Genomic DNA, 27,904 nt, shown 5'->3' on the forward strand with positions numbered 1-27,904 from the left:
ATATTATTCGCTTCCTTTTTGTCGCCTCACGCCTCGACAGAGGCATAAGCCGTAGACTTAAATAGTTTCATCAACGTAGAGGCTGTACTCTTTGCATTCCGATGCTGATAAGCTCTATTATACAAACACATAAGATAAATAAAACAAGTAAACCGACATAAAATAAATAAGAAACACTTCCATTTACTCCTCCTTCCTCCTAGCCGCCTCAGCCCTCTCCCTCCTCCTCCTCACCCACCCCCTAATCTCATTCACAAGCCCCATAACAAGCGGCACGCCCACGGGGCCCAGCAAGGGTAAATAAACAGCGACCTTGTGCTCATCGGGGAAATAAAGCTGTCCAACCATGCTCTTCTCGAAAAACGCACGCTCGGCCTCCGACTCGGCGACGCGGGCGTATTCCAAGGCGGCGGGTGCGGCAAGGTTCTCGCAGGCGCGATCGAGGCGGGTCAGGGTCTTGGAGACGCCGTCGGCGACGCTGCGGGGGATGGATATGGAGGGGAGGGCGAGGGAGAGGCGGGCGAGGGAGCCGAGGGTGGAGGAGGCGCGGAGGAGGAGGTCGGCGGAGCGGATGCGGGAGAGGGTGGAGAGGCGGAGGGGGAGGGAGCCGGTTTCCGGGGTGCCGAGGAGGGAGAGGAGGTGTGAGGAGAAGGTGAGGAGGGGTTGTTTGAGGGCTGGGACATCGACGTGGGTTGTTGTTGGGGCGAGGGAGAGGAGGTAGACGGAGCCCCATTGGGGTACGAGCCAGGATTGAGAGGTGGTTGTTGCTTCGGGGCTTTCCGACGGGTCGGAGAGGCGGACGGTCTGGTTGCCGATGTAGATGATGAAGTTTATGGTCGGGGCGCCGCCGATGGAAGGCGACAGGGGCCACTCTGCGGCATTGATGAAGGAGACGAGGTCGTCTTTGGAGAGGACCTCGGATTGCACTCCCGGGGTGGCGTACAGTTGCACCTGCGTATCGACAGTGAAGTTGTGGATGGGGCTGAGGACGTCGAGCACAGGCCGGATGTACTCGGCGAGAGCGGCATCGATGTCCCACGTACTAGGCGAGGCACCGGCCGTGAAGAGCGAAAACGTGAGGTGGTAGGTGTGTGAGTACTTGAGGGCGCGGGTCGTCCGCTTCTCGAGGGAGGCAAGCAGCTCGGGGCTCAGAGACTTGGTGCGCGCTTCCGACGAGGACGGCGACGGCGAGGACGACGAGAGCAGGTAGGAGAGGATGGCCTGCTCCTCGGCGAAGGTGGCGCGGAGCTCGGTGGCGATGTACGCTGCGAGGGTCGATGGCGTGGAGGACGAGCTGTGCGAAGGGACGGAATTGGGCGGGTAGGTGATGTCGAGGACGGGTTGGGTGGGGTCGAGGGACGAAGACATGGTCGAGTCGCCGGGGACTAGGCGGATGGTTACGGCGGATTGGGAGTCGACTTTAGGCTCGGAGCTTCCGGCGGCGTCCCGAGGAGCTAGTTGGAGGCGCAAATGATGTGCGGTGAAGTCATTTAGGTCGTCGAGAGCGTGTTGGGTTTGGCGGAGGAGGGTCTGGGCCTCCTGCTCTTGTAGCGAGTCGGCTTGTACTGTAACTTGTAGGGGAAAGACTGGTTTGCAGGCCTAGTAAGACGGTTAGCCGGAGAGCCTCTCAACGGCGGAAGAATTCTGGCGCCTCTCTGCGTATAAGATAGGAGGTGATGGTCGCAAATCGCCTTCTTTTCACTCTCTTACCTTGCCATCTGCCCATTCCATCATCTCCGTTAGTGGTAGGTCCGACCTGTATATGCTCGTCGTCTTCCACCATATCGGCAGGCCCAAAAGAACTATTAAAACCCAAAACGAGAGTATTATAAACATCCGCCGGCGCTGGTCGGACGGCTTCTCTGGCGGGGGGTCGGAGGAGTTGGGCTCATCGGCGGTCGTTGGGGGAGCGGGAGCGGGAGCGGGAGCGGGCGATTCAGCGGACGGCTCGTTAACGGCCACGGGGACCTTTTCGCTCGCCATGGTGGGCTCGACAAGGAAAAGCTGGACGGTAGGAGGCCGGAAGGCGTTCGCGTGAAGCTTCCCCTTCGTATGGAGTCCCCAGAGCGAGCAGTGGTGGGATACCAGCCGGGCCTTAACAGGGGGTGGAGGCGCCGCGGGAATGAAGGGATCAACGATGGATGTTGGACGTGTTCTCACAGCGTATGTAGCGCAACGGAAGAGCGCAAAGACGCTTGTACAATTGTACCTGGACAGCAGAGACCAGCTGGAAATTGAATTAAAGGGTGTACGAAGTACTTCATACTTCGCAAATTATCTCTAAGCTCCGAAGATGTTCTGCCGGTATATTTCCGATTATTAATCGGGTTATGATCAAGATCTCGGCGACAGTCCCAAGTCCCATGATGACGATGGATTTGAACGATGAAGCATCCGCAAAAGCCGGAAGAGATCAATTCATCAATCAATACCAAGGAGAGTACTTGCATACCTCCTCCAGTTCATTATTCTACATTTTTTTTTTATTCACAATATAGGAGTACTTGCATACCTCCTCCAGTTCAATTATTCTACATTTTTTTTTATTCACAATATAGGACGCCTCCATAACTCGCTCTCTAGTAACCCTACTAATTTCCCCTCGGTTCCCTTCAGTTCAGAACTCCAATTGACGGAATCTGATGGCCAGTAAAGGGCAATAATCTCCAGGCCCTGGGGTTGGTAATGAGGGTCGTAGTGAGGTGGCTACCTTCGTGAGCATCGACGTTGTTGTGTGCTTCATTCGTAAAGTTGCGGGTTTGGGGACGGCCACCTACCAGGAATGCCAGGGGGTGGCGGGGAGGATTCGGCGCGGAAGACAGTTTGAGCAGACTACCAAGTCCATCAAACGGCATCAATATATGTACATGTATTTATTGCTTGTGTATTTTGCTTTGTCGCTGCCACTGTCCGGGCGGCGGATGCCGAGCTGGCAAATGAATTCGGTCAGTCCATCGGAGGCCGGCGCCGTGAATGAACGTGTATGAGACGGTCAGCTCTACAACCAAGTAGGCCCAGCTCTCGATTAAGCGTGTACAAAGGACTCTCGGCAGCAACTCTCGACGACTATGTTTACGTGCCTCCGTCTCCTTTCACAGACGCACGCGCATCGTATTGCATTCCTCTTGGCACTTTTATTAGCAAGCCCTCCATAGCATTACAATTCAGTGGGTGCGACCCTCGTAGAGGAATCCTACCGCCCGGCCGAGAGTGACGTTAGGGTCTCTGAAATTAAATAGTTAGGGTAGCAGTATCATATGAAGACGGGAGAGCTCCTACAAGTCCAACACAGGACGAAAACGACGGCGGAAAGAAAATTCTGAACATTTTTTCCCGGCTCCCTGAACAAATGCTTGGAGTATTATCTGCCGCACCGTTCATCAAAAGCCATCCGTAGTCTGCTTTCGGCGATATCCTGCAATATCGTCCCACCATTCCTCCGTTACCAAAAATTCCAACCTTCTTTTTCCTTCAACAGGCGCTCAGGTGAAAGAAAACCCAAGATGAAAGGCACCTTGCCACTTTACTTCATTCCACATTACAATATACTCCCATTCCACATTATGGCGGCTCTATTCTCTTCCTCCTCTTCATCACGAGCAACTAGTTCCCCCGTGTGTTTCGGCCCGCGGGATCGAAGTTGTGGGCGAATTTGCACACCTCAGTAGTCAAAGACTTCTATGCATAACACCTACTATTCTTTGTTTAAGGATCGAGATGAAGATCAGAGGATCGGATTATAGACGCCATAGTCCTAGATGGAATGTAGAGCTTGTACAGAATTATACTGAAAGGTGGAGCATCCTCGATGGAGCCAGCCCTCGTCAGACATACATATAGATGCTGTCTGTTGCCCTCAGCTCTTGATTTTTTTCCTCTCCTTCGTTCCTCAGTGCCTCAAAGTTCGATAGATACCATTCAAGCCTGTAGAGTCTCTCTCTATCTCTATCTCACGTTGGCACCCCTTTTTCATTACCGTTGATACTCCCATCCCAACAACACAATGGTCAAGATATCTGTTTTCGGCGTCATGGGCCTCGCCGGCTTCGCTTGTGCCGCCCCCCCTCCCGCCCAGCCCATCTGGGGCCAATGTGATGGCCCTGGCTGGGCCGGCCTTGGCTGGACTGGTCCACTCCCCTGCGCACCCGGGACTTATTGCCACCGCTTCAATGAATGGTATTCCCAGTGCCTCCCTGGTGAGTCCCCCCCCCCGGCCAATCCTCCTCCGGCTCCTCCCACTTCGGGGAAGCCTCCCGCAGCTACTCCGGCCCCTCCGCCCCCTCCGCCCCCAGCCCCCCCAGCCAGTTCCTCCTCGGCCAAACCGCCCAAGCCCCCTGCGCCTCCGTCCTCCACGGCGAAACCTCCCCCGGTCAGTCCCTCCTCGGCGCCCGCTACGGTCCCTTCTGATCCAGTCTGCGACTAACCGCCCCAAGGACGAGAAATGCTGTTTCCAGAGGAAATTTCTGTCCGAGGGCGAACCTTGATGAGGATGCGCCGGGTCCCAGGGATGGAATAGGATGGTGATGGTGATGGTGGTGATAGAAAGGTCTACAGCTTCTGTGTATGTATTACTGTATTGGCTTGTCCATTGGCTTTTAGGGGCCTGTGTTGTATGACAGTCTTTTTCAAACTTTTTGTTTACCGGGATCTGCGTAGGCTATATCATGAATCTTCTTATTCGTTCTTGGAGGACGACAACTTGAGATTCACACCTCACCCTCGGATAGCAGTTAGTCCAGAGGACTCTCTAGCCAGGCTATTTCTCCGCTTTCCCATTCTCTTTCAATCGTTTTAGGATAGGTTGTCTTTGACAAAAAGCAGCGCAGAAAACGTAGCCACCAAGAAACATCAGAAGTCCATACAATGCACACTTCGTTTTAGGCTAATGAGAGAAAGCAACTCAATTTCGTTTGTTTAAACGTTCCCGGAAAAGACAAACATCCCCCACTTCCCTTCTGGCTATACCAATATAGAATAAGAGTTTCTAGAAACTGGGTGTATCCTTTCCCCCTTTCTCGTTCTCCCGGCTTGAACCGGCCGTGCCTATACGTAGAGTAACCGTCAACATGGTTCGCCCCGGACGGTAAAAGGGAGGTTCAGTAGAAACTGCATTTCTATTTCTCCGCAGTAATATATAAATGCGTAGAAAATGGATGAATGAGATGTATATATATATAGGTGAGAGCAGCTATCAGCTTTGCACAATTTGGAAATCCTACCCCGTCCGTAGATATCTTACAGCCGTCCTCATCCTCAAACTCAACTCACCTGGAGGGGCCTTACATCCCCCAAGAAGGCAAAATGCACTTCAAATCTCTCCTCCTCTCCTCGGCGCTCTTCCTCTCCTGCAGCAATGCCCAGCTCCACAAATACGCCGTCGCCGCAGGCCTCAAGTACTTCGGCACGGCCGTCGACAATCCCGCGCTAGGAAACGCCGCCTACATGGCCATCGCGCGCGACCCCGACGAGTTCGGGATGATCACGCCGGCGAACGGGCAGAAGTGGGCCAACACGGAGGGGAGCCGCGGGGGGTTCAGCTACGGCATGGGGGATGCCGTTGCGGGGATTGTTGGGGCGGGGAGGAGTATGAGATGTCATACTTTGGTTTGGCATAACCAGTTGCCTGGATGGGGTGAGTTATCGGGAGGAGAGGAGGCGCTGTTCTTTTGGCTCGAGCTGCGGGCTGACGATGGTGGGAATGTCCTACAGTCAGTAGTGTCTTTAGTAGGGCTGATATGGAGGCGGTTATTCGGAGCCATATCACCAATGTCATGAACCACTACAAGGGCCAGTGCTACTCTTGGTAAGGGAAAACATGGGGGAACACCAAAGTCTGAGGGACATTTTTCCGGGTGGCTTTTAGTTCAATTCTAACCCGAGGTCCCCAACGCTCTAGGGACGTCGTCAACGAAGCCCTCGAGGACGACGGTAAATTCCGCCAAAGCCCAAGTAAGTCCACGCCGAATACTCCGGATGCAAACAGAAATCTCTAAGACTGGCCCCCGAAACTAGTGTTCCGCGCCATGGGCGAAGACTTCATCACCTTCTCCTTCAAAGTCGCCGAAGAAGTCGATCCTTCGGTCAAGCTTTACTACAACGACTTCAACATCGAGCGCTACATCAACGACAAGATCCGCGCCACCCACGCCCTCGTCAAGCGCGCCAAGGAATCCGGCGCCCGCGTCGACGGCATCGGAATGCAGGACCACGCGCGCGTGGGCAACGCCCAGAGCAAGAAGGAGCTCATGGATACCATGGCCTTCTTTTCCGAGGTCGTCGATGAGCTGGCATATACGGAGGTGGACATTAGGCATACGAAGATGCCTGTTACGGAAGCCGATAGGGAGCAGCAGGCGAAGGATTATATGGAGGTTGTGGCGGCTTGTTTGGAGACGGAGAAGTGTGTGGGGATTTCGGTTTGGGACTTTACTGACCAGGTATGTTTTTCTGGGCTTCTGTTGTTGTTGTGTCCTCCCCTGGTTAACTTGGAACACCGTCGTAGTACTCCTGGATCCCCAACGAGTTTCCAGGTGAAGGAGATGCCTGCCTCTACGACAGGAATCTCCAAAAGAAACCTGCCTACCACAGCGTCCTCAGTATGCTTCAGAGCGCCGCCGAAGCAAAGACAGCTACCGGGCCCGAATCAACCGCCACTGCCGTCGACGCTGAAACGACATCGACTTCGGGAGCCGGAACGGCATCGACTCTAAGCACCGTGGTTGTCTCAAGCCCAACTAATGCCCCTTAAAAGGGGAGCAGGATGCGTGAGTGAATGGACTGGGGGGATCAGGAAAACTGAGTCCAAGCTTTCATTGTATGATAGAAATAAAACAGGATATTCGCAAGGTATCTCTGCCGCATGCTGCATGCTTTAAAGTATAACGCACCTCTCATAAAACTAGCCTGCAAACACCGAAAACACCGGGGTAGCAACATGTACTATCAACCCAACTACTAAAATAGCATGCCAGGGTATGTCCAAATCCTTCCCTCTCTAATCCCTTAATAAACGCACATAAACTCCAATCCATGTCATGTCCATTAGCATCCTTACCATGCCCTTCCCTACAGCAAACCAATGTAAATCACCTCTTCCTCTCCCCCTCCTCAATAAGACCCCCCGTAAACCCATCCACCAAGCCCGCAAGCTTTCCCAAAACCCTATCCTCGACCCAAAAGTGACCCGCAGACGAAACCTCGACGGCATGGAACCTCGAGCCGGGAACCTCCTGCAGCCGCTTCGCCCAGACGCGCAGCTTGTTCGCGGCGACGAAGACGTCGCGGTCGCCGAAGGCCGCGAGGGTGGGGTTTCGGACGAGTTTGAGCTCGGCGAGGTCGGTGTCGGCGGGGGAATCTGGGGTGGAGGAGTTGGCGTCGGAATCGGGATGTGGGAGTTTCTTGCTGTTATCCGGCTCGGGGTTCTTGTCGTCCTCCCTCTTCCGTACGAAGGGGTTCCGCAATTTCGGAAGAGAAGGAAGATGGGTGGGCAGGATTGACATGCTCGCCAGGTGAGAGATGACCCCTTGGAGCGGCGAAACGAGGACATACGCAACCCTCGGCATCACCAGGTCCGTAGCCTCCTCGAGACACGCGTGTCCCCTCCGCTGCTCCCCTTCCTCTTCCTCCTCCACCACGACGCCCTCATCCCCATCTACCTTCTTCCCCCTCACGGCCCCATCCACGCTCTTCCTTGCTCGTTTCGTCTTGGCCACAACATCGCCAAAACTCTTCCTAATCCTCTCCTCCGCCTCGAGGATCAATGATCTCCTCCCCTCAATCGAACCCCGCACTTCCCCAGATTCCGTACCGCCCACCCTCAACCCAGGAGACCTCAATCTCGACCCGTGGCCCCACGCCTCCCTCACGCTCGCCAGGATGGCATTCTGGTGCTCTGCGAGATGCTCGGCCCGCAGCCGAATCTCCGCCGCTGCGGTGCCGAGTTCCGGGGCTACGAAGGGCCGGAGCATTTCCACGAGGGGCGGAAGCTGCATCGTAATCATCGAACCGTAGGAATAACCTCCCATGATGAACACGGGGGGTTCTTTCTGTGCCGGCGGTGGAATACCTTCGTGCTCTCCCTTGAATGGGTCCAGGTAGTGGACGTAGTAGACCATAAAGGCAGCCACCGAAATGTAGTCTGCTCTCTCAGCTTTTGCCGTCCAAGATGTCCGGCCTCCCGAATCCCCAGCACCACTACAAATGGGGGGCAAATAGGAATTCTAGATTAGCCCGCTGCAACGTTCCGAAACTCTCCAAAGCATCGAACAGCCTCGTAGACTAAGGCCCCCAAGTACGTATACGTATATACACACATGTAGAATGAAAATAAAAAAAGAGGGGAAATCATACCGAAAATTAAACGTCCCAACCAAATACCCCCTCCTCAACATCGTCCCCGCGACAACATCCACGACATGATCATCCGCACATCCCCCCAGCGGTGCATACGGATGCGCAAACACCGCCGCGTGTCTCCCCCACACTCGCGCCGTCGGGCCTCCAGACAACGAAGACGGGTGGTAGACACGGCACGACAGCACCGTGGCGTCTCGGTAGCTCGGGATCGTGAAAGTGATGGTCGGCTCGGGGAGCATTGTCTCCATTGTTTCTGAAGCGAGGGAGGGGAGGACAGCGGAGGTGGTGGGGATGCGGGCTGTGCTTGTGGCAAGAACCTTTTTCACCGCAGTTTTTTCCGCTTTTTAGGGGTGCCTCCTTTCTCACGATGACGAAATTCTCTTTCAAGAACAAGCCTCGAACTTTTCGACTAAGGATATTGGAATGCCGACGACGAGGAAAAAGAAGAGCTGTTGCGTCGGCTCCTCGCGTTTGTATACGAAAGTGAGAGTCGAAGCTAGGTTATTGTGGTTGCTTGTGATAGCTGACTAAGCTCTGCAACGCAGCTCTCGGAGAGAGGCTCGGGGGCTCGGAGGCTTGGACGGCCTTCGTTGATAGCATCAAGATCCCGGGATGCAGGGGACAAAGTGGCTGGGATTACGCGTTCAACCGTATTACGTCAATGATTGCGAAGGGTGGGCGTTCTGGTATTCGATATTGTCAAATGCCTGGGCGATAATAATGCAAACTAACAATAAGACGATGACAATGCGCAGGCATCAATTATTTCAATATCCTATGTTCATGAATACGATAACAACAGGAGGGTCTTCGGAGAATCATAGTTAAAACAGAGCCTGGCCGCCACTAACTTCACAGGACTCGAAAACCCCGACATGATTTCATCGGACGCGTCTTTCTTGGACGCTCACAGCTTGGCTGCACCTTCGGAAATCATCTTCCAGTCCTTCTCTTTGAACGGGACGTACCTCTGATCCCGTAACCAAAACACGGCACTCAGATCCACCTTCGAAGGATCCACCCCCTCTGTCCGGAGGATATGCTTCTGGTGTTTGTGCGTCCCCGTCGTTTCCATCTCGGGCATGAGGCGGAGGAATATCGGCCGCGCGTACCCCGGGAGGTTTCTCGTGACGTGCTCGCCGATGCTGCGCAGGACAACCTCGTCGGGTGCGCCATTAAGAACCACGGCGGCGCAGCCAGCGCGTCCGTCGTGGTGGGGCAACTGAACGCCGTAGACGTTGGCCTCATGGACGGCCGGGTGCGAACCCAAAATCTGGCTAACTTCGGCCGTCGACACGTTCTCGCTCTTCCACCTGAAAGTGTCGCCGATGCGATCGGCAAAGAAGATGCGGCCATCGTTGTCCCAGATGACCAAGTCGCCGGTGCGGAACCAGGCATCGCCCTTGGAGAAGACATCCCGTAGAACCTTGGAAGTCGTCGCCTTGGAATTCTTGAAGTAACCCTGGAACTTTTTCTGGGTGTCCTTGGGAAGCTTGAACAGCAACTCTCCGGGCTGACCGGGGGTGACCCTCTTGCACCGTCCCGTCTGGGGATCTCGCCAGGGAGCGTCCTGATCCATGTCGACCTCGACCAGGGCCACGCGGAAGGACATGACCAAATCGTAGAGCCAGCCGTTTCGGCCTATTGCGCCCTTGGTAAGGTCATTCCTGCTAAAGTTGAATGTGGCCATTGGGCCTTCTGTCGCAGCGTAGAACTCGCCAATGGCATCGATGCCGAAGCGGTCCTTGAACTCGGCCCACACGTCAGGTCGAAGACCGTTTCCGAAAGCCGTTCGCACCCTGTGCTTCTTATCCAAATTCTCGCCCGTCTTTTCATCTTTCTGTGGAGGGGCCTTGAGCAGATAGCGGCACATCTCGCCGACGTATTGAATTATAGAGGCGTCTGTGGCTCGTACTTCGTCCCAGAAATGGCTGGTAGAAAATTTCCTGCCAAGGGCGATAGTCTTACCGGCTTCAAGGGCGTTGAGAAGTCCCAAGAGCGCGGCAGAACTATGATACAGAGGCATTGCCTACGAGGAGTGGGTAAGTATGTTGTCTTTCAACCGACTCCGCGGTGAAGAGTCCAAGATCAAATTCCAACGTACCGTATAGAAAACATCACCCGGTCTCCAACCCAACCATCGAGAGACGAATCCACCACCCGAGATACACTTCGTCCAGGACACAATAGCGGGCTTGGGCATACCCGTAGTGCCCGAAGTGTAAATGAGAATAGCCAAATTATGCCCGAAATCCTCGGACCTGTCGGAATCCGGACGCCTCTCAGGATCGGTAGTGAGAATCTCGCGCTCGGCATCGGGGGTCAATTCGACGATGCGAACATTGCTCAACTCTTTTCGCACCTCATCGGTGACCTTGGCGGCGACGTTAGGATCGACGAGCAGCAGCGAGGCATCCGAGGATTTCACGCAGTGGGCCAGGGTGGCGCCGCTTAGATTGTAGTTCATAAAGGCGGGTTTCGCGCCAATGGACCAGAGACCAAACCATAGAAAGACAAAAGTGTCGGAGTTTTCAAAATCCATGGCCACGATGTCCTTGGGCTTGACGCCGTGCTTTTGGCGCAGCCAGGCGCCATACCTCAGCACGATGGTGTAGGCCTCGGCATAGGTGTACTCCTTACCCTCAAACTTGAGAAAAGTGATGTTTGCGGTGGAGGAGCTCTTTGCATTCGACTCGAGGACATAGAAGCTGTTCAGGCGATCCCGCATTTCGCGGATTGCTCCCGAGAGGGCGGTGGGAACAATGGATTTTATCAGCAGCCAGTCGTACCATAGTGAGGTTTTTGCATTTACATAGCTCAGGCCCGCAAGGGCAGCTGGAGCTGCGACGGAGAGAGGTACTGCACGATTATTAGCATACAAAGTCGTCGCGTTGGGGATGGATTGACGGTGGTCCGAGGAGATTGCGTCATGGGGCTTGCTTTGGCAAATTCCAACTTACACGGCATCGAGGGTGGGCAGCTGCGAGGCTTCTTGGAGGTAGTTTAGGCCAGAGAAGCGACAGGGGTCGACAAGGATATCAAATAAGGTGATGGACTCGTCTCCAAAAACAAACAAAAACGGGAACGAATTCGGAAATATTTGCAGACTCTAGATATCGAGAGCAATACGAAGTAGGTGATAATGACGATGGCTGCTCTTCGATTCTTCCTTCCAAACGAAGACCGAGTTACTTAATCAGCGTTGTACAATTGCACTTGTACTCCCGAAGCAACTGCGCTGTGGCGGCAGGTGCAAGTGGAGAGTGGAAAGTGTAGTGTGATAGAAGCAAGCCAAGATGCTTTCGACAAGGAATAAAGGTTGCAACAAGGTGTTGAAGGTTTGCGGGGGAAAACGAAAATAAAAAGGGGAGGAATCGAATGGAGGGAAAGGGTGAATTGTTACAGAGAAGGTGTGGGCAGGAGACTACATCAGGGACGTGGGGAAATAGACGATTTGCTAGGAACAATCACCGAGTCTGGTAAATCTCGCGAGCGCAAACACCAAATGATGTACTCCGTACTCCTTAGCTTGGGCAACGGCCGGAGCGTCGGGGGAAATCAAAGATGGGGCGGTCGGAGATCGGGCTTGGGATTTGGGACCTCGTTCAAGTCACCAGCGACCAACCAAGCAGCACACGGTTTGCTCGATCGACAATCAATGAGCTAGGGAGGGACCTGGGAGCTGCGAGAGACACCCAATGCACACCATTCGGAGCAAATCGCCTCCTTGCCTTGTCCTGGTCTCACCCTCACAGCTCCTGCCCCACTCCACAAGCAAACACGCGACGTCGTGAGCTTGTGGATATGCCTCGGCATCTTTTCTGTGGCTCAGTCAAGCTCGAGCCAAAAAGTGGGTGGTGACGCACCTGTCAGAAGCAGCAAAGGAGGGAGGGGAAAGCTTCCGTGGGTGGATTGGCTGGACTGGCTCGACGGCGTGGGCGTGGCTGATTGTCCCTTTAATCTTGCCCCGAACGAGGAGTTGACAGCTCTGTAGTTCGTACCTCACCGGACACTACAGTACACATACACTCCAGCCTGTCGTCTAGTTTACTTCGTGGAGAGTTTCCATCATCGTCATCAGCCAAAGAGGAGTTTTCGTCTCCACTGAACTGGGCCGTGATTGTTCCCTTGGGGTCCCCATCGAAGAATAAATTCGCCGACGCTTCCGGATGGTGGCGATGGCGATGGAAATTGCAATTTAAACTACGGAGCGGAGTAGGGAGTATGGAAACAGCACAGGTTGGTAATGGCCATGAAGAATGCGAGGTAAATTAGGAAAATAAACTTACCAGTCATGTTCCACGAGTTCTGCAATAATAAGCATCACCACGAAATATCAGATTCAAGGCCGTTGAAACACTGAAGCAATAATACAAGGCACGACGAACACAGCGGTTTCAAACAATTGTCCCCAAGTTGCTCAGGACTTCGTAGCTTCGTACTTTGGACTCCGCACACAGACACATTCACGTGGTCCTAAGCCAAAGCTTGATCACCAGAAAGTCGGACGGGACGGCAACTCAGTGGTGTAAAATTCCGAGGCACTTCCTTCAATTGTTCACTTCGCTGCTCAACCCGGCGAGTGATTACGTACGTAATGCAGAGGAACACTGAAGTCAAGTCAGTGTCGCTCCATCAAGCTGTCACTTCAATGTTCCTTCCCGCCTTTTAGCAGCTCATGCAAATTGTACTTCCCATGTTCAATGTCACTTGTACTAGCATCACCACTCACGACACAGGACAGGAAGAAAACCGCCCTCTCAAGCTCCGTCCCGCCCCGCACACGCTCACTTGCGGGGACGCCAACTGCACCTCCCTTGCGATGTCACCGCACTTGGCAACCCCAGATTCCATCAAACCAATAAGCCCAGTCGGCTAACCCAGAACGAGTGTAGCTTACAAGTCCGGAGGACGGAGGACAGCGGGTGGAGGGTGGAGAGTGGAGGACGCATTGGAAGTCAGACCTCGTGCTTACTTCGTACGAAGTAAAGTGCCTCGGCACGGTGTTAAAACACCGGACGGAGTATGAAGTATCTCTGCATGCATCTCCTCTGCACTCCAGTTTCTGTATAATGGACCTCCTTCCCCGACACAAAGCAACTTACCAAGAAACACCAAGAGGCATCACATCAACAGACCTCAGCACAATGCTCATCGTATACAAACATAACTTCGTATTCAACTCTCTAGCCTTCTAGATTCTCTAATGCCATAGTAAACATGAACGCTTAAATCCACCTTAAACCCCACCCCGTTTGCGCCGTTTCCATGTGCACCCTTCGAGGAGGCCATGTGTAATCTACCAAACTATCCCATTCAGCATGCCAACCACCCACACAACACAACATGTAAAAGAGAAAGAGGGTAAAAAGAGGGCGAGAAAAACGCCTGCCATCCCAGCGCATCCTCGAACAAGCCCAGCTTCATTCCCTAGGTGTCTGCTTCACCCTAACCTCGAGGCGAAGTCCCTGAAGCCTAGGATGTCCGTTCGTCGGATCTATATTCACGAGGTAGTCGCCGACATGAAAAGGACCTTGGCTGCCACTGCTCGCTAGCCTACGCGCCATTTCCAGCTCTATCCTGATGTATTCGCCTCGGAGCGCCCGGTCGCGCTCTCGAGCCTCTTTCATCTGCTCGGGAGACATTGGGGACGTGGGCTCCGTGCTCGAAGGGCGGGCGATCAGCAGAGGGTGCGAACTTAGGATGGCAGCTCGAGTGAAGTTGTACGTCTTTCTCTGGATTACTTCTGTATGTTGCCGCGCGGGCGCCTGAACCTGGGCTGGGGGCTGTGCAGGTGGAGTGGACTCTGCTGCTCCTACCTGATAGGCGACCACCGCGCTGTTGTCAGGACCTACAACTTCGTCGCTGTTCCGGCTTTTGCTGGCTTCAAGGCTCGCCTCTACGCTCTGATCGTCACCCCCCTCGACTTCGACATTGGAGTCGTGAGCTGCGACTAGAATGGGCAATTCTTCCCTTGGCTTGCGTGCCAGGGCGAGGCCAACAGAATCCTGTCCGGCAGCCTCCGATCGAAAATCCAAGTCCACTCCGGTAAGGCTTGCACCTAGATCCGGGGGGTTGGCATCATCAATTCGAGGTTCGGCTTCTCCAACAGGAAGCTGAAGCCTGCACAGAGGGGTATCAAGAGCCTCGCCATCCCCCTGTTCCGCTCGCGTAGGGTCGGCAACGACGATTTCCTCCCCACACTCGATATTCTGGTCAGCAGAGACCGGGCTATCTTCTAGCGCACTGGCGACTCTTTCCGCCGTAGAGGCCGCCGAACCAGCCGCTTCTGAAGTGCTAAGAATCGGAGCGTTGCACGCGCTAGACGTACGTCCTCCGTCAACTGCGGTGGCGGTCATCTTTTCCGGCGACAGCTTCTGCACTTTTGACGGTGGAACAACTGCCGCCGCGGGGATTTCATCAGCCTTTCTTTTACCTAAGGCTTTGGCCGGGTTCTCTTCCACGAAGCTGCCGGTTGCGGATGCTGCTGGTCGAAGGGAAGGAAACACGGCCTTTTCGAAGTCCCGAGCGAATCTATCAGGGTTCCACAGTGCCTACGTATGTGGTGGTTAGAAGTGGCCAAGTAAGAGAAGCCTAAACCGTGACACACGATGGAGATGTTGTGTGGTGATGTAGAACTTTTTCCCTTCAAGAAGGAATGTCGCTCACCATGTTCAATCTTTCCCATGAGCTCATCCCCCGGTGCGTTCCAGCTCCGGTTCCGGGCCATTCCTTCAGACATGTTAGCCACAGGAACCCACCAACGCAGCTTGGAAGTACATACTAGCGTCTCGCACCAGCACTCCCACAAAGTCCGTGGACCATTCATTGGAACATCTCCCGCTCGAGGCATCAAGACAGGGCCAAATCCATGGTTTCGCTGAAGATTTTGATCAACCGACACATCGTTCATATTGGCCGTGCCATCCGGAATGAGCCATTGGTCAACCAAACAAAACCCAAACCCAGGGTCTACCCTGGGAGCGAGATTTCCTTGCAGAGAGAACCCAACATCCTGTTGAAGTGCGGGAAAGCCTAGCGGCCCTTGAGGCGGCAGAAGAGACTGGTTGTTAAAGCCTCCCTGTCCAAAACTGGCCATGCCATCACTCTGGGGTGAAATTGTTAGCCCTTGGCTCCACGATGGAAAAACTCCACCTCGCGTGTAGCTGGAATACTTACGCCATAAGAGATGGCCTGAGGCTGGTTGTTGTTTCCGTGATTGTTAAAGGGGATTCCCTACAACTTGTTAGCATGATCGACCTGCCTCATGACTTATACACCACACTTCGCTTACATGCATAGGCGCACGTTCATCTCGTCGAGCCATAGAAGTGTGGTCTCCAAATCTCGCTGTGGGATCCATGGATGGGGCTACTACAAAGTAGTTCCGCAAATATACACTGTTGGGTTGATCGTTCGCAAAGGATACAATCCACGTTCGGCGTAGCAAGGACAGACGCAAGCAGGTAGCCTGAGACGGCGTATAGCCGCAGTGACTTCTATAGGATACCGTGTGAATCAGACCTTTGTGCAACCTCTTTCCCTCTAGGAGTTTGTATATATATATAGCTTTTCTGGGAATGCAAGGATATGCCAACGATTCTTGTGCAAAGATAATATCGGATATCTAGGGTGATGTGGTGGTACTGGAGAGCCCGCCTAAGGCGTCGAAGTGGCTTTTTCGCGAGAACAGGGCACGGTGATATATATAGGATAGGATTGTGTTGGTCGGTATACGTGAGAGTTCTGGGTCTAAATAAGACCTCTCTATATAGTACGAACTTTAGGAGAGACAGGGAGAAAGTAGGGCGACGAAAGGGATTGAACAAGGCTATCCTGTATAGAAACAAGCAAGGGGAGTGCAACTCTGCTCTGTGCCCTTGTTTGGAGCGATGCTCAGGAAAACAGTGAAGGGGAAATTTCGAGACAATCTTGTCGGCGAGTGAGGGGCAGTAGGACTCCGGCAAGACGAAGGAGAAGGTACAATGGAAAGGGGAGGGAAGCAATGGGAAGAGTTGAAATGGGAATAGGAATAGAAAGGATCCCCAAGAGTTTCTTTCCCTCCCCGGTGAACCGCATTGATATAAGGGTTTCGAGGGGACCTTCTCAAGCTTCAAACCATACCATTCCTCCTGACATAACCCCGGAGCTTGTTCGGCCATCTAAACGGCCTCACGGGAGTCGTCAAACCACGCTGTCAAAAAGCTTGAGTCCTGTTGCCTTGACCATCGTCCCCTCTGGCAAGGCACCTCACCAATCCGGTCCTCGTTAGTCGTCGTTGACTCGCGCTAAGAGGGCATTCCCACGTGTTCTTCTTCGAAAAATCGAACGTCTCTGGCTGACCCCTCCTCATCAAGCTTTTTACCGTCTTCAGCACATCCTGACGGTGCCTTCTCCACAGGAATTAGCCGAGATGAGCCCCGAGTCAGGGCTGGCTACGGGACCTGCTAGAGACGGCAGTAACGCGTTTGTGATTATCTAAGGAGGGCGAGTGTGACACAGGCGATGAACTAGAGAAGGAGAAGATAGCTGTCTTCTTTGGCGGCTTTCGCATGGGGGACTGAGGTTACCGGAGCCGACTGCACCGTCAGCTAGCCATCAACCACACCATACCATATTCAATATCACAAGCAATTGAGAGAAAACCAAAATGGCGGCGAGATGTAGTATGTATCACATTAGGTCATACCTGATACGTCCCACCCCCAGCGCTGCTCCCTATGTTCTGGTCCTCCTCCGCTTATTAGATCTACCCCCCTTGTCTTCATTGGTTGTTATAGGGGCGCCCCCGGAGTCTGATGAGCTCTCGTCCGCCTGCTCCACGGCGCCGACGGTTTCCGCGTTCTCATCTTCCTCATCCTCCTCATCGCTCGATGCGCCTAGGGAGATTCGGTCCTCGGCCTCTTCGTCATCGCTTTCTTCTTCTTCACCCGCGTCGTCGGAGTTCACGTGAAGTCCAGGGTTCTCCGCCGAACCATCCACGGACTCATCGTCGCTGTCGAACCCACCAAATTCCTCATCTTCCTCCTCATCTTCCTCTTCGTCTCGGGACAGCGCCGGCGTATCTTGCTGGGCGTCATCGCGCTTCCGCTTCTTTGGCATCTCGCCAAGTTTGCCTTCGCGGCCCTCTATAACTACACCGTCCGTATCTGCGTCTGACGCGGTCGGGCACGGTGTAAACCACGGAATCTTTCCTCGTAAGAAGTCGTGTACCACCATCTTTGCTATTCCTTCCACGTCTGGCTCCCCTCCCTTCAACAACCTGCCATTTTTGCGCGCAAGCAGCTCGAGGAAAGTCATGTAATCTTCCCATCCTCTTAGGTCGTACGTCCTCTCCATGTGATGTTTCTTCACCTTACTCATAAGTGCCGGAATATAATGCGATGGATGCTCGACGTTTTCGATTCGAACAACGCCACGTAGGAGAATGTCCTCCGGGGTATCATTCATATTTGGAGGAACAATTCCTGGGCAGTCGATCAAATCTATAGCCACGCGTTAGGAATAACGTGTATGGAGTTGGCGATGGCGCCAGTACTAGGCTAATAGGGTACTTACTTATTCGTTTCATGAGCGAGATGTATTGCCAGACCTAAAGTCATCATAGTTAATATGGCATGATATGGATACTCAGCATCACACGGAGGCACGCTACCGCCACGATAAACAAACAGCATGAGGAAAATGGGGTTGGAAATACCTTCGTCTCTCCTGGAATTGGAGCAACAGCGCACACCTTCTTCTTACGTAAAGTGTTGATGATGGAACTCTTGCCGACGTTGGGGCTGCCATAGGGCGTCAGCAACTCGCTCGCAATAGAATCGTCGATAGAAGGAGAGCACTTACTAGCCAATCATTCCGACCGAAATCTCCTTTCGGTCTTTGGCGTGTAGCGTCGAGAATTGGCGGAGAAGGCTGATAAGCGAACCCTTGCCAAAGGAGTTTGTGATGGAGGCATGGAATGCAAGACAGGGACGCTCCTTGGATAGTTTCCGGACCCACGCAGCCTTGTCATATGTCAGTCTTTGAGTGTCGAAAAATGGAGATGGAAAAAAAGAGAGTTTTGATGAAATGTATGAATCAGTACTAAAAAGACTGCCACGAAGCCCAAGATGTAAAATCAGGGGCAGCCTCAACTCATTTTGAAACAACGTCGTATCTCATGGCAAACTCCAAAACGGAGTCCACCGACCCCAAAACCCAAGGGCAAAGGGCAGCGAGATTGACATTTAATCTGCCCAGTGTGTAACAGATGAAATCTCATTGAAGCGCACTGAATGTGCGAGAAAGTATCCTGACAAGACAACTGGGCACGGTAGGAAACCAGGCAAGGCAATGAAAGAAACAGTACTTACAGCTACAGAGCTTGGCACCAAGTCACACTTGTTCAGGACGAAAATCAAGTGCTTATGGGGTGCCTCAGCCTTGAGATACTTTTCGACGCTTCGACACCTCGTTCCCAGAGGGTCTCGAGCGTCCAGGATGTGCAGGACAACATCGCTCGAGTCAAGGACCTTGTAGAGTTCGTTCCTGGGGGGTGCATTAGTACGAATATGGCGAAGACTTAAAGGAATAATAAACATACCATATCCTCTTCGAGCCTCCTTTGCTGAAAATAGGTTCCAATGCGAGCGGTACATCGCCGCCCTCACCTTCGCCCCTGAGATATTTCGCCTGCTCCACCTTGTCGTGGTAGGTATCTAGGTTCTTCTCAGCCTCGCCAGCGAGATCCTCTAAAGTTCCGGCGCCAATGGTCACACGTTTCCGTTGAGCCTTGGGACCGAATACTTCGGAGAATGGAGAGCTCTCGACCGTCATCTTCGCCTTGTGCTGCTTAAGTCCATTGATACCCTTGTCGTCCTTCAATAAACTCATAGGCAGCTTATTGGATTTAAGGAGGACTTGGTACGGATCGTTGGCCTTCTCGGCCATGGCTTCCCGAAATGCTGTGAGACTGTCTTGCGAAATCACCTGCAGAGCAATATTAGAGGAAACCTCGAAGAATAAGACGAATAAGGGAAGGGAAGGCCTGCCTCAATGACGTACCCTAGTGTTTGTGAACCACTTCCTGTTAGGCTCGATCCTTGCTTGTGGAACGTCCCTCGACTGGTAGATGGCAGCTTTTGTTATTTCTCCCCTGGCATTTCTCTGGGCTTTACCCTCTTTGTACATGCCCAAAGTCTTGACCTTCTTTGCAGAGCTAGATTAAAAAAAAAAAAAAAAAAAAAAAGTCGATTAGCTTGCAACGAAACAAAGAGACGGCTTTCTGGGATGCTGGAACATACCGATAGAAGTTTTCGCCCTTCACCTTCACATTCCCCATCCCGTCAGTGGAGGTACCCTCACGGGTTCTCCGATTCTTTTCTTTCTTGAAGGTACCCATTTTGGCCTATAATGTTTGGGTTGGCCAGCTGTGGATGGTGGATGAGAAGGGAGCTGAATAGGATGGAATGGGAGAAAAGATGAAGGCGGGAACCCCAATTTTCTTATTTTTTTTTTTTTTTTCTTGCTGGGTGGAATTTCCATATCTTATCGGCTCTGGTGGGGCTATGTGGCTGGTACAATTGTCAAAAGTCGAGGATTTAAGTGTGGCTATTGTGGCTTGAGAGTCCAATTGTCACTGGCACCATGGCCCAATTGAACATCAGCATTTTTATCCCAGCTCGAAAATCTTCGCGTTGCCCTCGTCCCATCACGACAAAAGTCTGCTCCGGACCCAGGATCAGCCAACTCCGAGCATTGGACTGTCGTTTACCCGACACTCCGACCGCGCATGCTCGAATCGCCTTCTGCCGCCTCCCGAACCCAATAATCTCGCTACGGGAGGCTCGATCCTCGACCTCCCCCATACATAATGTCTCTCAACGCATCTCGCCTCCAACTGGGCCGGCTTGCCCTCTCAAGCCCACGCTCACTACCTTCCTCCATTCCTCTCTACGCCACCCCCTCGTCCAGGTCCATCTCTTACACCCCTCAAAGATGCGCCCTTCCGCCCGAGTCCCCATCCTATATCCCCGTCCCTACAGCTCCCCTATCCGATGAGACGAAGCCAACCAGGGTACGAGGCAGTCTCCCCGTGCCCCGCAAGGTCTTCCCTCAGCCTAGCGACTCCCGAAAGCTCGAACCTTCCTATCTTACCGAGACCTATCCTCGCTCCGAGAAAACCCCCTCGCCTGCGACTCTGGCCGAAGACCACCCCCAGCACTGGAAGCGCATAATGGCCGAGTCTCGCCGCAAGAACCTTCGCGCCGGCCTCAAGGGCCTCTGGAGACGTAAGCTCAAGCGCGACGAGCGAGAGGCCTCTTTGGAAGCCGATAAGCACAAGGCCCACATGGCCGCCGGTCTTGCTCCCGAGCGCACCGATGAGTTCCTCACCCGCTCGACCGTGCTTCAGGAGACTCTCAACACGGAGGTCCTTCCGGACCCCGAGCGCTTCGAGAAGGCTGAGGCGAGCAGGAGGCGGACGCTTCAAGTCGAGGAAGAGAAGCGGGAGGCCCGTCTCCATTCCTTGATGGAGCTCTATGTCCATGCCAACAACTTCATCGTTGATGAGAAGGAGCTCGAGACCGAGGTCGACCATCTCTTCTCGGAGAACTACTGGAGGGACCCGTCCAAGAACAGCGCGTGGCAGGAATGGGGTACCCAGTCGGGAATCTACGAGGTGGTCGCCCAGGCTGTTCGCGATTCTCCCCCTTCCAACGGTCTGGGGCACTATACCGCCGACTATACGAGGAATATGAGGCGCCAGAAGAAGACGGCGGAGGAACTCACGGGTGGAAAGATGGAGTAATTGCGTGTCTATCTGCCTTTGTACGCCTCTTTGGGGCGCTGAACTATCTAGGGATACATCGGCTCGGCGGTGGGGAATGATGGATGAGTGCTAGCATCAACTGGGTCAAGAGTGACGGGGTGTGAAGGAGATGCGCGTGTGTCACGATACGGCGGGAAGTAGAGACATCCATTACAAAAGGAGAAATGTGATACTAGCTAGATTGTACAATATATATGTATGTATAAATCTCTCTTGTGCGGTTGGTGTTGTATCAAGAAAAAAGAAACTCAAGGAAAAAGAAAAACGGTAACGGCGACTGAACCGACTCTCCTCCACATCGGAAGTGCGCTCAGAAGAGTGGGCCCTGAACCCAGCGATGCCATGATCCTGTTGAACCTAGGAAACAATCCAAACTCCGCCTTCTCCCTAACGCCGGCATTATGAAGCTCGGAGCAACCACCAACATTGGATGATGTTGTAAGCCAAGCAGTTGATGGCTGACCTAGGCGGCCGTGTAACGGCGCCCGGCGCAAAACAAAACAAATTTAAGAAAAGTAGACGCTGGGTGAGCAGCAGGAATAACGACAGTAATAACAGTGGTGCAGGTAATAAACGAAACGACTGTCCTCGTGCTCACTTGACATCACCTCCGCTGAAACTAATCCTTTCTCCCTTCGCTACTTGTCCTGTAGAATATTACCGCCTCTCAACGAGGAGAACATGCATAGCGACATATGCTAGAATGATAAAGACAACTCCAAATACGCCAAGGCGGAAAATGTCACTCCACAGAGCGCCATTGTCGAAACCAAACGAACTAAGGATAGCAGCACCGGGCACCGTAATGTTGATGCCGTACTTGTTGTCTATTAGAGTAAGATGCACAACCTCATTGACGATGAGAGACTCGAAGGCGTAGTGGAAGATCGACAGGGTCTGGAGCCACACGGCGGTCTTGGGGATGGCATTATGGTTCAAAAGAAGACCGGCGAAGAGCAGACTGAACAGCATAACGAGGGAACCAATAAGGTTAGCAACGCCGTGGTCTTTGCAGACAATGCCGATGAAGAGGCAGATGGCTGCCGCCGCGAGATTGAAGAGAATGAGGATGAGAATAAACTTGTAGAAGTGCTCAAAGTCGGCCACGAGACCCGTCATAGGGTAGATAATAGCACCCATAAGAAGAGGAGGAATGATGCGGAGCGGGATGATGTCAAAGAGAACCTTGGAGGTAAAGTACGTGATGGGAGCGTAGTAACCGTTGGCTCGTTCTCGGACAAAAAGGAGTCTTTCGCTGGCAAAGACTTAAGGCTGGTCAGGGTGCTGAAGCCGAAGAGGGCGAGGAGGAAAAAGAAGAGACCCAAGCGGTTCTGGAAACCGGCAATGTCGTCGGTGATGCCGTAGAACAGGTACCCGGAAAGCACCGCTAGCAGGATCGCGATTGCATAATGTGTAAGCATCAGCATAGGGTTGCGGTACAGATTTCTCCAGGTCCTCTGAGACAAAATAGCGAACTGCGTGAGATAGCCGACACGAATGTATCCCTTGCCCATGGCCCCAACGCCAATGTTAGGCCCATCGACGGAGTACCCATTCGAGTTGGCGCCGTTGGCAATCTGGGCTGCCTCGACAGCCTGGGAGATTTCGTCATTGGTAGAGTTGGCTATAGCAGATTCCGCAAAGGCTTGGACGATTTCGTCAAGAGCAGTGCCCGTAAGGGCCGCCGGGGGCAGGTCATGAAGATCATCGTGCTCCGGATGTGCCTGTTTTTGGAGTCTAAATGACCCCGCATCTTCCACCCCAGCGTCGGAGGAAGCCGCGGTATCGATCGTCTGTCTTCGGCGGGTAAATAGCTCTCGCTCCTGTTGCTTGCGAACAGAATCATGGCGCTTACTCTTCGGTCGCGACGGTGTCGATGGGGGGTTGTTGCCATCATCATTACCGCTCATGATGGAGGCGCTCGCAACGGACTTGATAGCGCGTGTGCTGCTGGGGCCAACACTAGCACTGTCAGGAATCACCGTCCCATCGTCGATCTCCGTTGTCGCGCCAGCGTGCATAGTAAGATCAACGAGATAGTCAGCAATATTGAATCCAGGCGGGCACGAATAGCCGATGCTGTCGAAGTAATCCTGGCAGTGGTGGAAAGGGCCAGAGTAAACCGTCTCCCCACGGGCGAGGAGGATGAGTCTGTCGAACAGGGCGACAATGTTAGACCGCGGCTGATGGATGGTGAATATGACAGTTCTCTTATAGGTCTTCGCCAATGTTACTAGACACTCGATAACATTGTAAGCGTTGAAGGCATCAAGCCCGCTGGTTGGCTCATCGAGGAACAGGATGGAGGGACTCGTCACAAGCTCGCAGGCAATTCCAACTCGTCGCTTCTCGCCTCCAGAAATGCCGCGACCCTTGCCTTCCTCAGAGCCGATCAAAGAATCTCGGATGTGGTGGATACCAAGCTGTTTCTCGACCTCGACAACCCTCTGTTCTTTGGCGGCCCTGCTCATGTTGCGTGGCAGGCGCAGCAGAGCGCTGGTCAGGATAGTCTCGTGAACAGTGAGGGTAGGAAGCATGGTATCTTCTTGGTCAACGAAGCCGATGAAGCTCTTGTAATCGGAGTCATTGACCTTTTCACCGTTGACGTAGAAGTCGCCAGAAACTAGACCGCGCTTGTTCTTCCTAGCCAAGATATCGAGGAAGGTTGTCTTGCCAGCTCCAGACGCGCCCATGATCGCCGTAATCTCTCCCGGACGAGCCAAGCCGCCGATCCCGCTTAGGATCTGCTTCCCGTTGAGAGAGTACGAAACACCCTTAAAGTAGAGAGAAGCCGGCTTGTGGTCGGTCATGAGCTTAGCATTCTCGTCATCGGAGTCGTCCAGATGGATCGGGCCGTACTTGAACTGGCGCCGGGAGAGATACCAAGTCAAGAGGATGACGGCAACGAGGAACAAAGAACAGAGAGCGATGACACCGGCGATGAGGGGAGTATTGATACGCTTGACGGGTCGCTCGTAGCCGGGGACTTCGGTGTGATAGAGACACTCTCCAGAGCGACAGGTCAAGAGGATACTCGAGTCGCCGATGAGAGCAGAAATCAGGTCATCCATCTGCGGCTCCCTGAATTGACAGTTGTTTGGATTGCCTAGCTCCTGCTCGCACTCGAACTTGGCAGGGCCACGGATGGATTCCTTCAAGAAGTCTGTAATATCTACGGAGCCGTCTTGGCCACAAAGCATGCGATCCGGAATGCAGCTGCATTTGACATTGTCGCACTTGTAAGAGGTACTGTTTTGGCTCTCGGTGTACTCGGCAGAGGACCGGCAACTGTCGAGGTCGCAGTAAAAGGATTCTCGCTCATCGACCCAAACTACCTGATAGTTAGCAAGGTCGTTGGTGGGAAATAGAGTAGGAAGCCGGAAACGCAAAAACGTATTCGGAACATACATTGGAACTGGCAGGTAGCGTCCTCTTTCTTGCAAGTGAAGGTGACCTGAGGCTTCTTGTCGCCGAGCAAGCTGGTAATCTTCTTGTTCACAACGTCGCAAATCTGGTAGTTGTGTTTCACAACCTCTCCGTTTTGATAGCAGACACCAGAATCCCCGGTCGGCATCAGCGCATCGCAAGCTTGGTTACTGGTGCAGACGTTGCAGTTGATTCCGGTCCAGCCTTCGTCGCACTCGCACTTATCGCCAGATCGCATCGGTCGGTCCCTGCCCCGAGCAAGAGAGCCGCAGACTAAAGGAGCAGATTCCTAGATTAGCTACGCAAAGCCCGAAACAGGTGAAGTCGGTGGCGGAGAGGATTAAATAAGGACATACGAGGCTCAAGGCAGTCATCTCCACCAAAGCCTTCCGGACAGTCGCATTTGCCGTTGAATTCGTTACACGAGGCATACTGGGTGCAGGTGTGGGCGGGTAGCAAACAGTTGAAGCTGTATGAGGTAAATACAAGATATCAGTATTCGCGCTCGGGAAGAGCGATTGTTTACGATGCTCCGAATCGCAGGACAGGACGCCCTTAAACTAACCATGGAGGACATTCGGGAGGGCGATCACCTAGAAGGGTGAGGTGAGCCCGTAGCATATCGGCCTGGGTATAGTTGCTCTGTGCGCTCGCCATCGCGGAGAGCGATGAGAGCACAGCAAGAGCCCCCAGAAGGAAGCTCCTGGGGTAGGGAGGAGCCATTAGTGTCGCGGAGTCGATAACAGCATTCAGGAGTCGGGGAGGATAGTTCTGTAAGGGGCCGGCGGGATTCGGTTCGCCGAAAGCGAGGAGAAACAAGGTGGAAACCGTTGGGGCGTTCGGGTTTCTGGGAGATGTTGATGTGGAAATGCTACGACTTCGTCTGCAGGATGCTGGAGCGGGCTGTTATGATGAGCATCACCACGGAAGCTTCCCTCGGTTCGTTGAGGTTGCTATGGTCAGCGAGCAGCTGGCAGCAGGTCAGCAGGTCGATGGAGACAATTAGTGGTTGGGAACGCCGTCGTCACCGGGTCAGGCACCCTGGCGAATTGACTGGTCCAGGGAGCGGGGCGCAAAGTAGAGACAACCCGAAGTTAAATCAACACGGAGCACGGGAAGGAACAACAACTGCGACATCTCCTTGTACAGAATACATACGTCAATCTGTACCCTTGTACCTCAGTGCCTCAGGATGGGCAGGGGTGTTTTATTTTGATGCCTATCGCACATGCAACCAGTTGATATCAGCCGTGACTCCCTCCCGCTCTGAGACCTATGACGACATGACTTGAGCGCTGAGCATCAAGACCCTGGGAAGCTACAAAGCCTCTATCCCCCACAGTTCGGCCACCTCTCAATGCCATCTCTCAATCCGACTTGCCCAGAGCGGTAGAGCATGGCACTTCGGACATCAATTCGATGCTGTCTCGGTCAGAGCTGATTGTGAAATGGGCTTTCCGGTCCGAGTTATATTGGCAACAGCGTAGCGGAGAGCCCATTCTGAACTGACCTAACCCGGCCTATTCCGTAGCCTCTACGACGCTACGAAGCGCAGAACTAGAATCACCCGAGGAGCCATTGAAGCTTCCTCAATGCATCCGAGGAGCAGTGTGCGTTGCCACGCGCATTTGCTGTGAATGTCAACATCAGCTCCTGCGGTAACATCGATAGACACTCACCCCACTAACGATCCATCACAACCCAAAGTTCAACTCCGTCATTGAATCCGAATAGGTGACCACCGCCACGACAGCCCTGGAACCTTTTTTTACACTCGAATTGTTGATTTTATCACCATGGCTGGGCAAAGTCTCCTCCTTCTACCCCTCCCGCCGAGAACCGCCAGCCGCCGGTCTATTTCCGCGAATTACCAGCAACCCTTAGCCTCGGTCCTATCCCACCTGAAGAATCCCAACCACTCTTCCATTTTGGTGATCGCAGTCGTAGGCAGCTTTTTGCAGCAGGCATCTGGAGACCATGCGGGAGAGCAGCGCATTTCTTGGTCTCAGATTCAGGCAACCCTGAGCAGTCTGTACTCTCTAGTGGCTTTTCTTTCTGCAAAGCAATCGATAGCGAGTGATGCAGACGCAGGGCCAAACTCTGTAGATGTCCGCCTCGTTTTTGTACACTCTGGCGAGGGGTCTGGGAAGCGAGCATCCGGAAACGGCGAGTTCAATGGAACCATTATTCGAGATCTCGCGACTTTCGCACGTGTACGCAATCTATGGGATTCGGTTTTCTATCTCAAGACGCAAGAAGGGCGCAGCCTGTTAGATGCCTACACCAAGGTTGTGGGTGAAAGAGGCGCTCAACATAGGACCATCGGCCTTAAGTGTGCCTCTTCGACCCGTTCCGAGGCCGAACCAGAATCTCCCAGGACGAACACCGGCTCCACGAATGGTTACTCCGTTGTCTGTTTAGGTGGTACATTCGATCATCTACATCCCGGGCACAAGCTCTTGCTATCAGCCGCTGCGATACTTCTCAAAGTTCCGCAAAGCTCCGCTCATCCAAGCCGTTTTATCATTGGTGTAACGGGAGACGAGCTTTTGAAAAATAAGAAGTACGCAGAGTACGTGCAGTCATGGGAAGTCAGAGCCCGCAGCGTGCTGGACTTCCTCCACTCTTTCATCGACTGCGAAAACGAGGTAGGGCCCCGGATTTCCTCCAAGATCCCAACAGAGCTTACGGGGTCATATCGCAACGGCTCGGTGATTGTTGAATGTGTTGAAATTCAAGAACCCTTCGGTCCGACCATCACGGTGGAGGACATGGACGCGCTCATTGTTTCGGGCGAGACGAGATCCGGTGGCCAGGCCGTCAATGATAAAAGGAAGGAAATGGGATGGAAGGAAGTGAAAGTGTACGAAGTCGATGTCCTTGATGCCCAGGGCATCGCGAGCGATGAGCCGAGCAAAACGGAAGACTGGGAAGCTAAGATTAGCAGCACGGCAATCAGAGAGCAAAGGGCGAAAGCTGGAGCTGGAAGTGGTCGACTGTGATGAGTCTAAAACACCTGCCTTTTTGGGGGAAAGTTAGCTACGCCAATAACAACACCATATCAAAATAGGCTGTGACAGGCCGAGTTGTTATCTCCTCCCTAGATCACATCACATTGTATGCGCCCTTCCATATGCCTTTCTCTGCACCATCCCAGGCGCCTTTGTATGCGCCTTTCTCTGCGCCCTTTAGGTCTTCCCCACCTTTTCAGCCCTGCAGGTCTAGCATTGATCAAATGTATTGAAGCTCCAACCCAACTGCACAGTGAAACTCAGACTCAAAGTCCTGACTATTAAAGAGTACATTCCCACA

The 27,904-nt window shown here is 53.3% G+C and overlaps 7 protein-coding genes and 3 pseudogenes across 7 annotated transcripts; 4 read left to right on the top strand and 6 right to left on the bottom strand.

Annotated features, from left to right (window-relative positions):
- Positions 1–183: 183 nt before the first annotated feature.
- Positions 184–1,983, bottom strand: SAPIO_CDS4355 (Phosphatidylinositol-glycan biosynthesis class S protein; the record flags this gene model as incomplete). Its single annotated transcript, XM_016786924.1, has 2 exons — positions 184–1,599; positions 1,711–1,983. 2 exons carry the CDS (start codon positions 1,981–1,983, stop codon positions 184–186), a joined length of 1,689 nt encoding a protein of 562 aa, XP_016643526.1.
- A 2,020-nt stretch (positions 1,984–4,003) lies between these two features.
- SAPIO_CDS4356 lies at positions 4,004–4,423 on the top strand (annotated as a pseudogene; the record flags this gene model as incomplete).
- Positions 4,424–5,301: 878 nt separating this feature from the next.
- On the top strand, positions 5,302–6,748 carry SAPIO_CDS4357 (uncharacterized protein; the record flags this gene model as incomplete). Its single annotated transcript, XM_016786925.1, has 5 exons — positions 5,302–5,632; positions 5,710–5,803; positions 5,897–5,949; positions 6,013–6,437; positions 6,503–6,748. The coding sequence occupies 5 exons, from the start codon at positions 5,302–5,304 to the stop codon at positions 6,746–6,748; spliced, it is 1,149 nt and encodes a 382-aa protein (XP_016643527.1).
- Positions 6,749–7,085: 337 nt separating this feature from the next.
- SAPIO_CDS4358 (putative Acid phosphatase) lies at positions 7,086–8,603 on the bottom strand (the record flags this gene model as incomplete). The annotated part of the gene is made up of 2 exons (XM_016786926.1): positions 7,086–8,193; positions 8,350–8,603. The coding sequence occupies 2 exons, from the start codon at positions 8,601–8,603 to the stop codon at positions 7,086–7,088; spliced, it is 1,362 nt and encodes a 453-aa protein (XP_016643528.1).
- Positions 8,604–9,262: 659 nt separating this feature from the next.
- On the bottom strand, positions 9,263–11,322 carry SAPIO_CDS4359 (AMP-binding enzyme; the record flags this gene model as incomplete). The annotated part of the gene is made up of 3 exons (XM_016786927.1): positions 9,263–10,384; positions 10,460–11,214; positions 11,316–11,322. 3 exons carry the CDS (start codon positions 11,320–11,322, stop codon positions 9,263–9,265), a joined length of 1,884 nt encoding a protein of 627 aa, XP_016643529.1.
- A 2,456-nt stretch (positions 11,323–13,778) lies between these two features.
- Positions 13,779–15,718, bottom strand: SAPIO_CDS4360 (uncharacterized protein; the record flags this gene model as incomplete). The annotated part of the gene is made up of 4 exons (XM_016786928.1): positions 13,779–14,909; positions 15,140–15,463; positions 15,535–15,591; positions 15,650–15,718. The coding sequence occupies 4 exons, from the start codon at positions 15,716–15,718 to the stop codon at positions 13,779–13,781; spliced, it is 1,581 nt and encodes a 526-aa protein (XP_016643530.1).
- A 1,355-nt stretch (positions 15,719–17,073) lies between these two features.
- SAPIO_CDS4361 (uncharacterized protein) lies at positions 17,074–19,738 on the bottom strand (the record flags this gene model as incomplete). The annotated part of the gene is made up of 8 exons (XM_016786929.1): positions 17,074–17,840; positions 17,914–17,947; positions 18,056–18,140; positions 18,202–18,362; positions 18,711–18,885; positions 18,941–19,326; positions 19,402–19,555; positions 19,641–19,738. The coding sequence occupies 8 exons, from the start codon at positions 19,736–19,738 to the stop codon at positions 17,074–17,076; spliced, it is 1,860 nt and encodes a 619-aa protein (XP_016643531.1).
- A 471-nt stretch (positions 19,739–20,209) lies between these two features.
- On the top strand, positions 20,210–21,145 carry SAPIO_CDS4362 (annotated as a pseudogene; the record flags this gene model as incomplete).
- A 678-nt stretch (positions 21,146–21,823) lies between these two features.
- SAPIO_CDS4363 (putative ATP-dependent permease) lies at positions 21,824–25,315 on the bottom strand (the record flags this gene model as incomplete). Its single annotated transcript, XM_016786930.1, has 5 exons — positions 21,824–22,431; positions 22,488–24,497; positions 24,575–24,865; positions 24,949–25,061; positions 25,158–25,315. 5 exons carry the CDS (start codon positions 25,313–25,315, stop codon positions 21,824–21,826), a joined length of 3,180 nt encoding a protein of 1,059 aa, XP_016643532.1.
- A 1,073-nt stretch (positions 25,316–26,388) lies between these two features.
- Positions 26,389–27,594, top strand: SAPIO_CDS4364 (annotated as a pseudogene; the record flags this gene model as incomplete).
- Between the last annotated feature and the right edge of the window lie 310 nt (positions 27,595–27,904).

The sequence above is a fragment of the Scedosporium apiospermum genome (assembly GCF_000732125.1).
Source record: "Scedosporium apiospermum strain IHEM 14462 chromosome Unknown SEQ_SAPIO_0091, whole genome shotgun sequence".
In the NCBI taxonomy this organism is placed as follows: Eukaryota; Fungi; Ascomycota; class Sordariomycetes; order Microascales; family Microascaceae; genus Scedosporium; species Scedosporium apiospermum.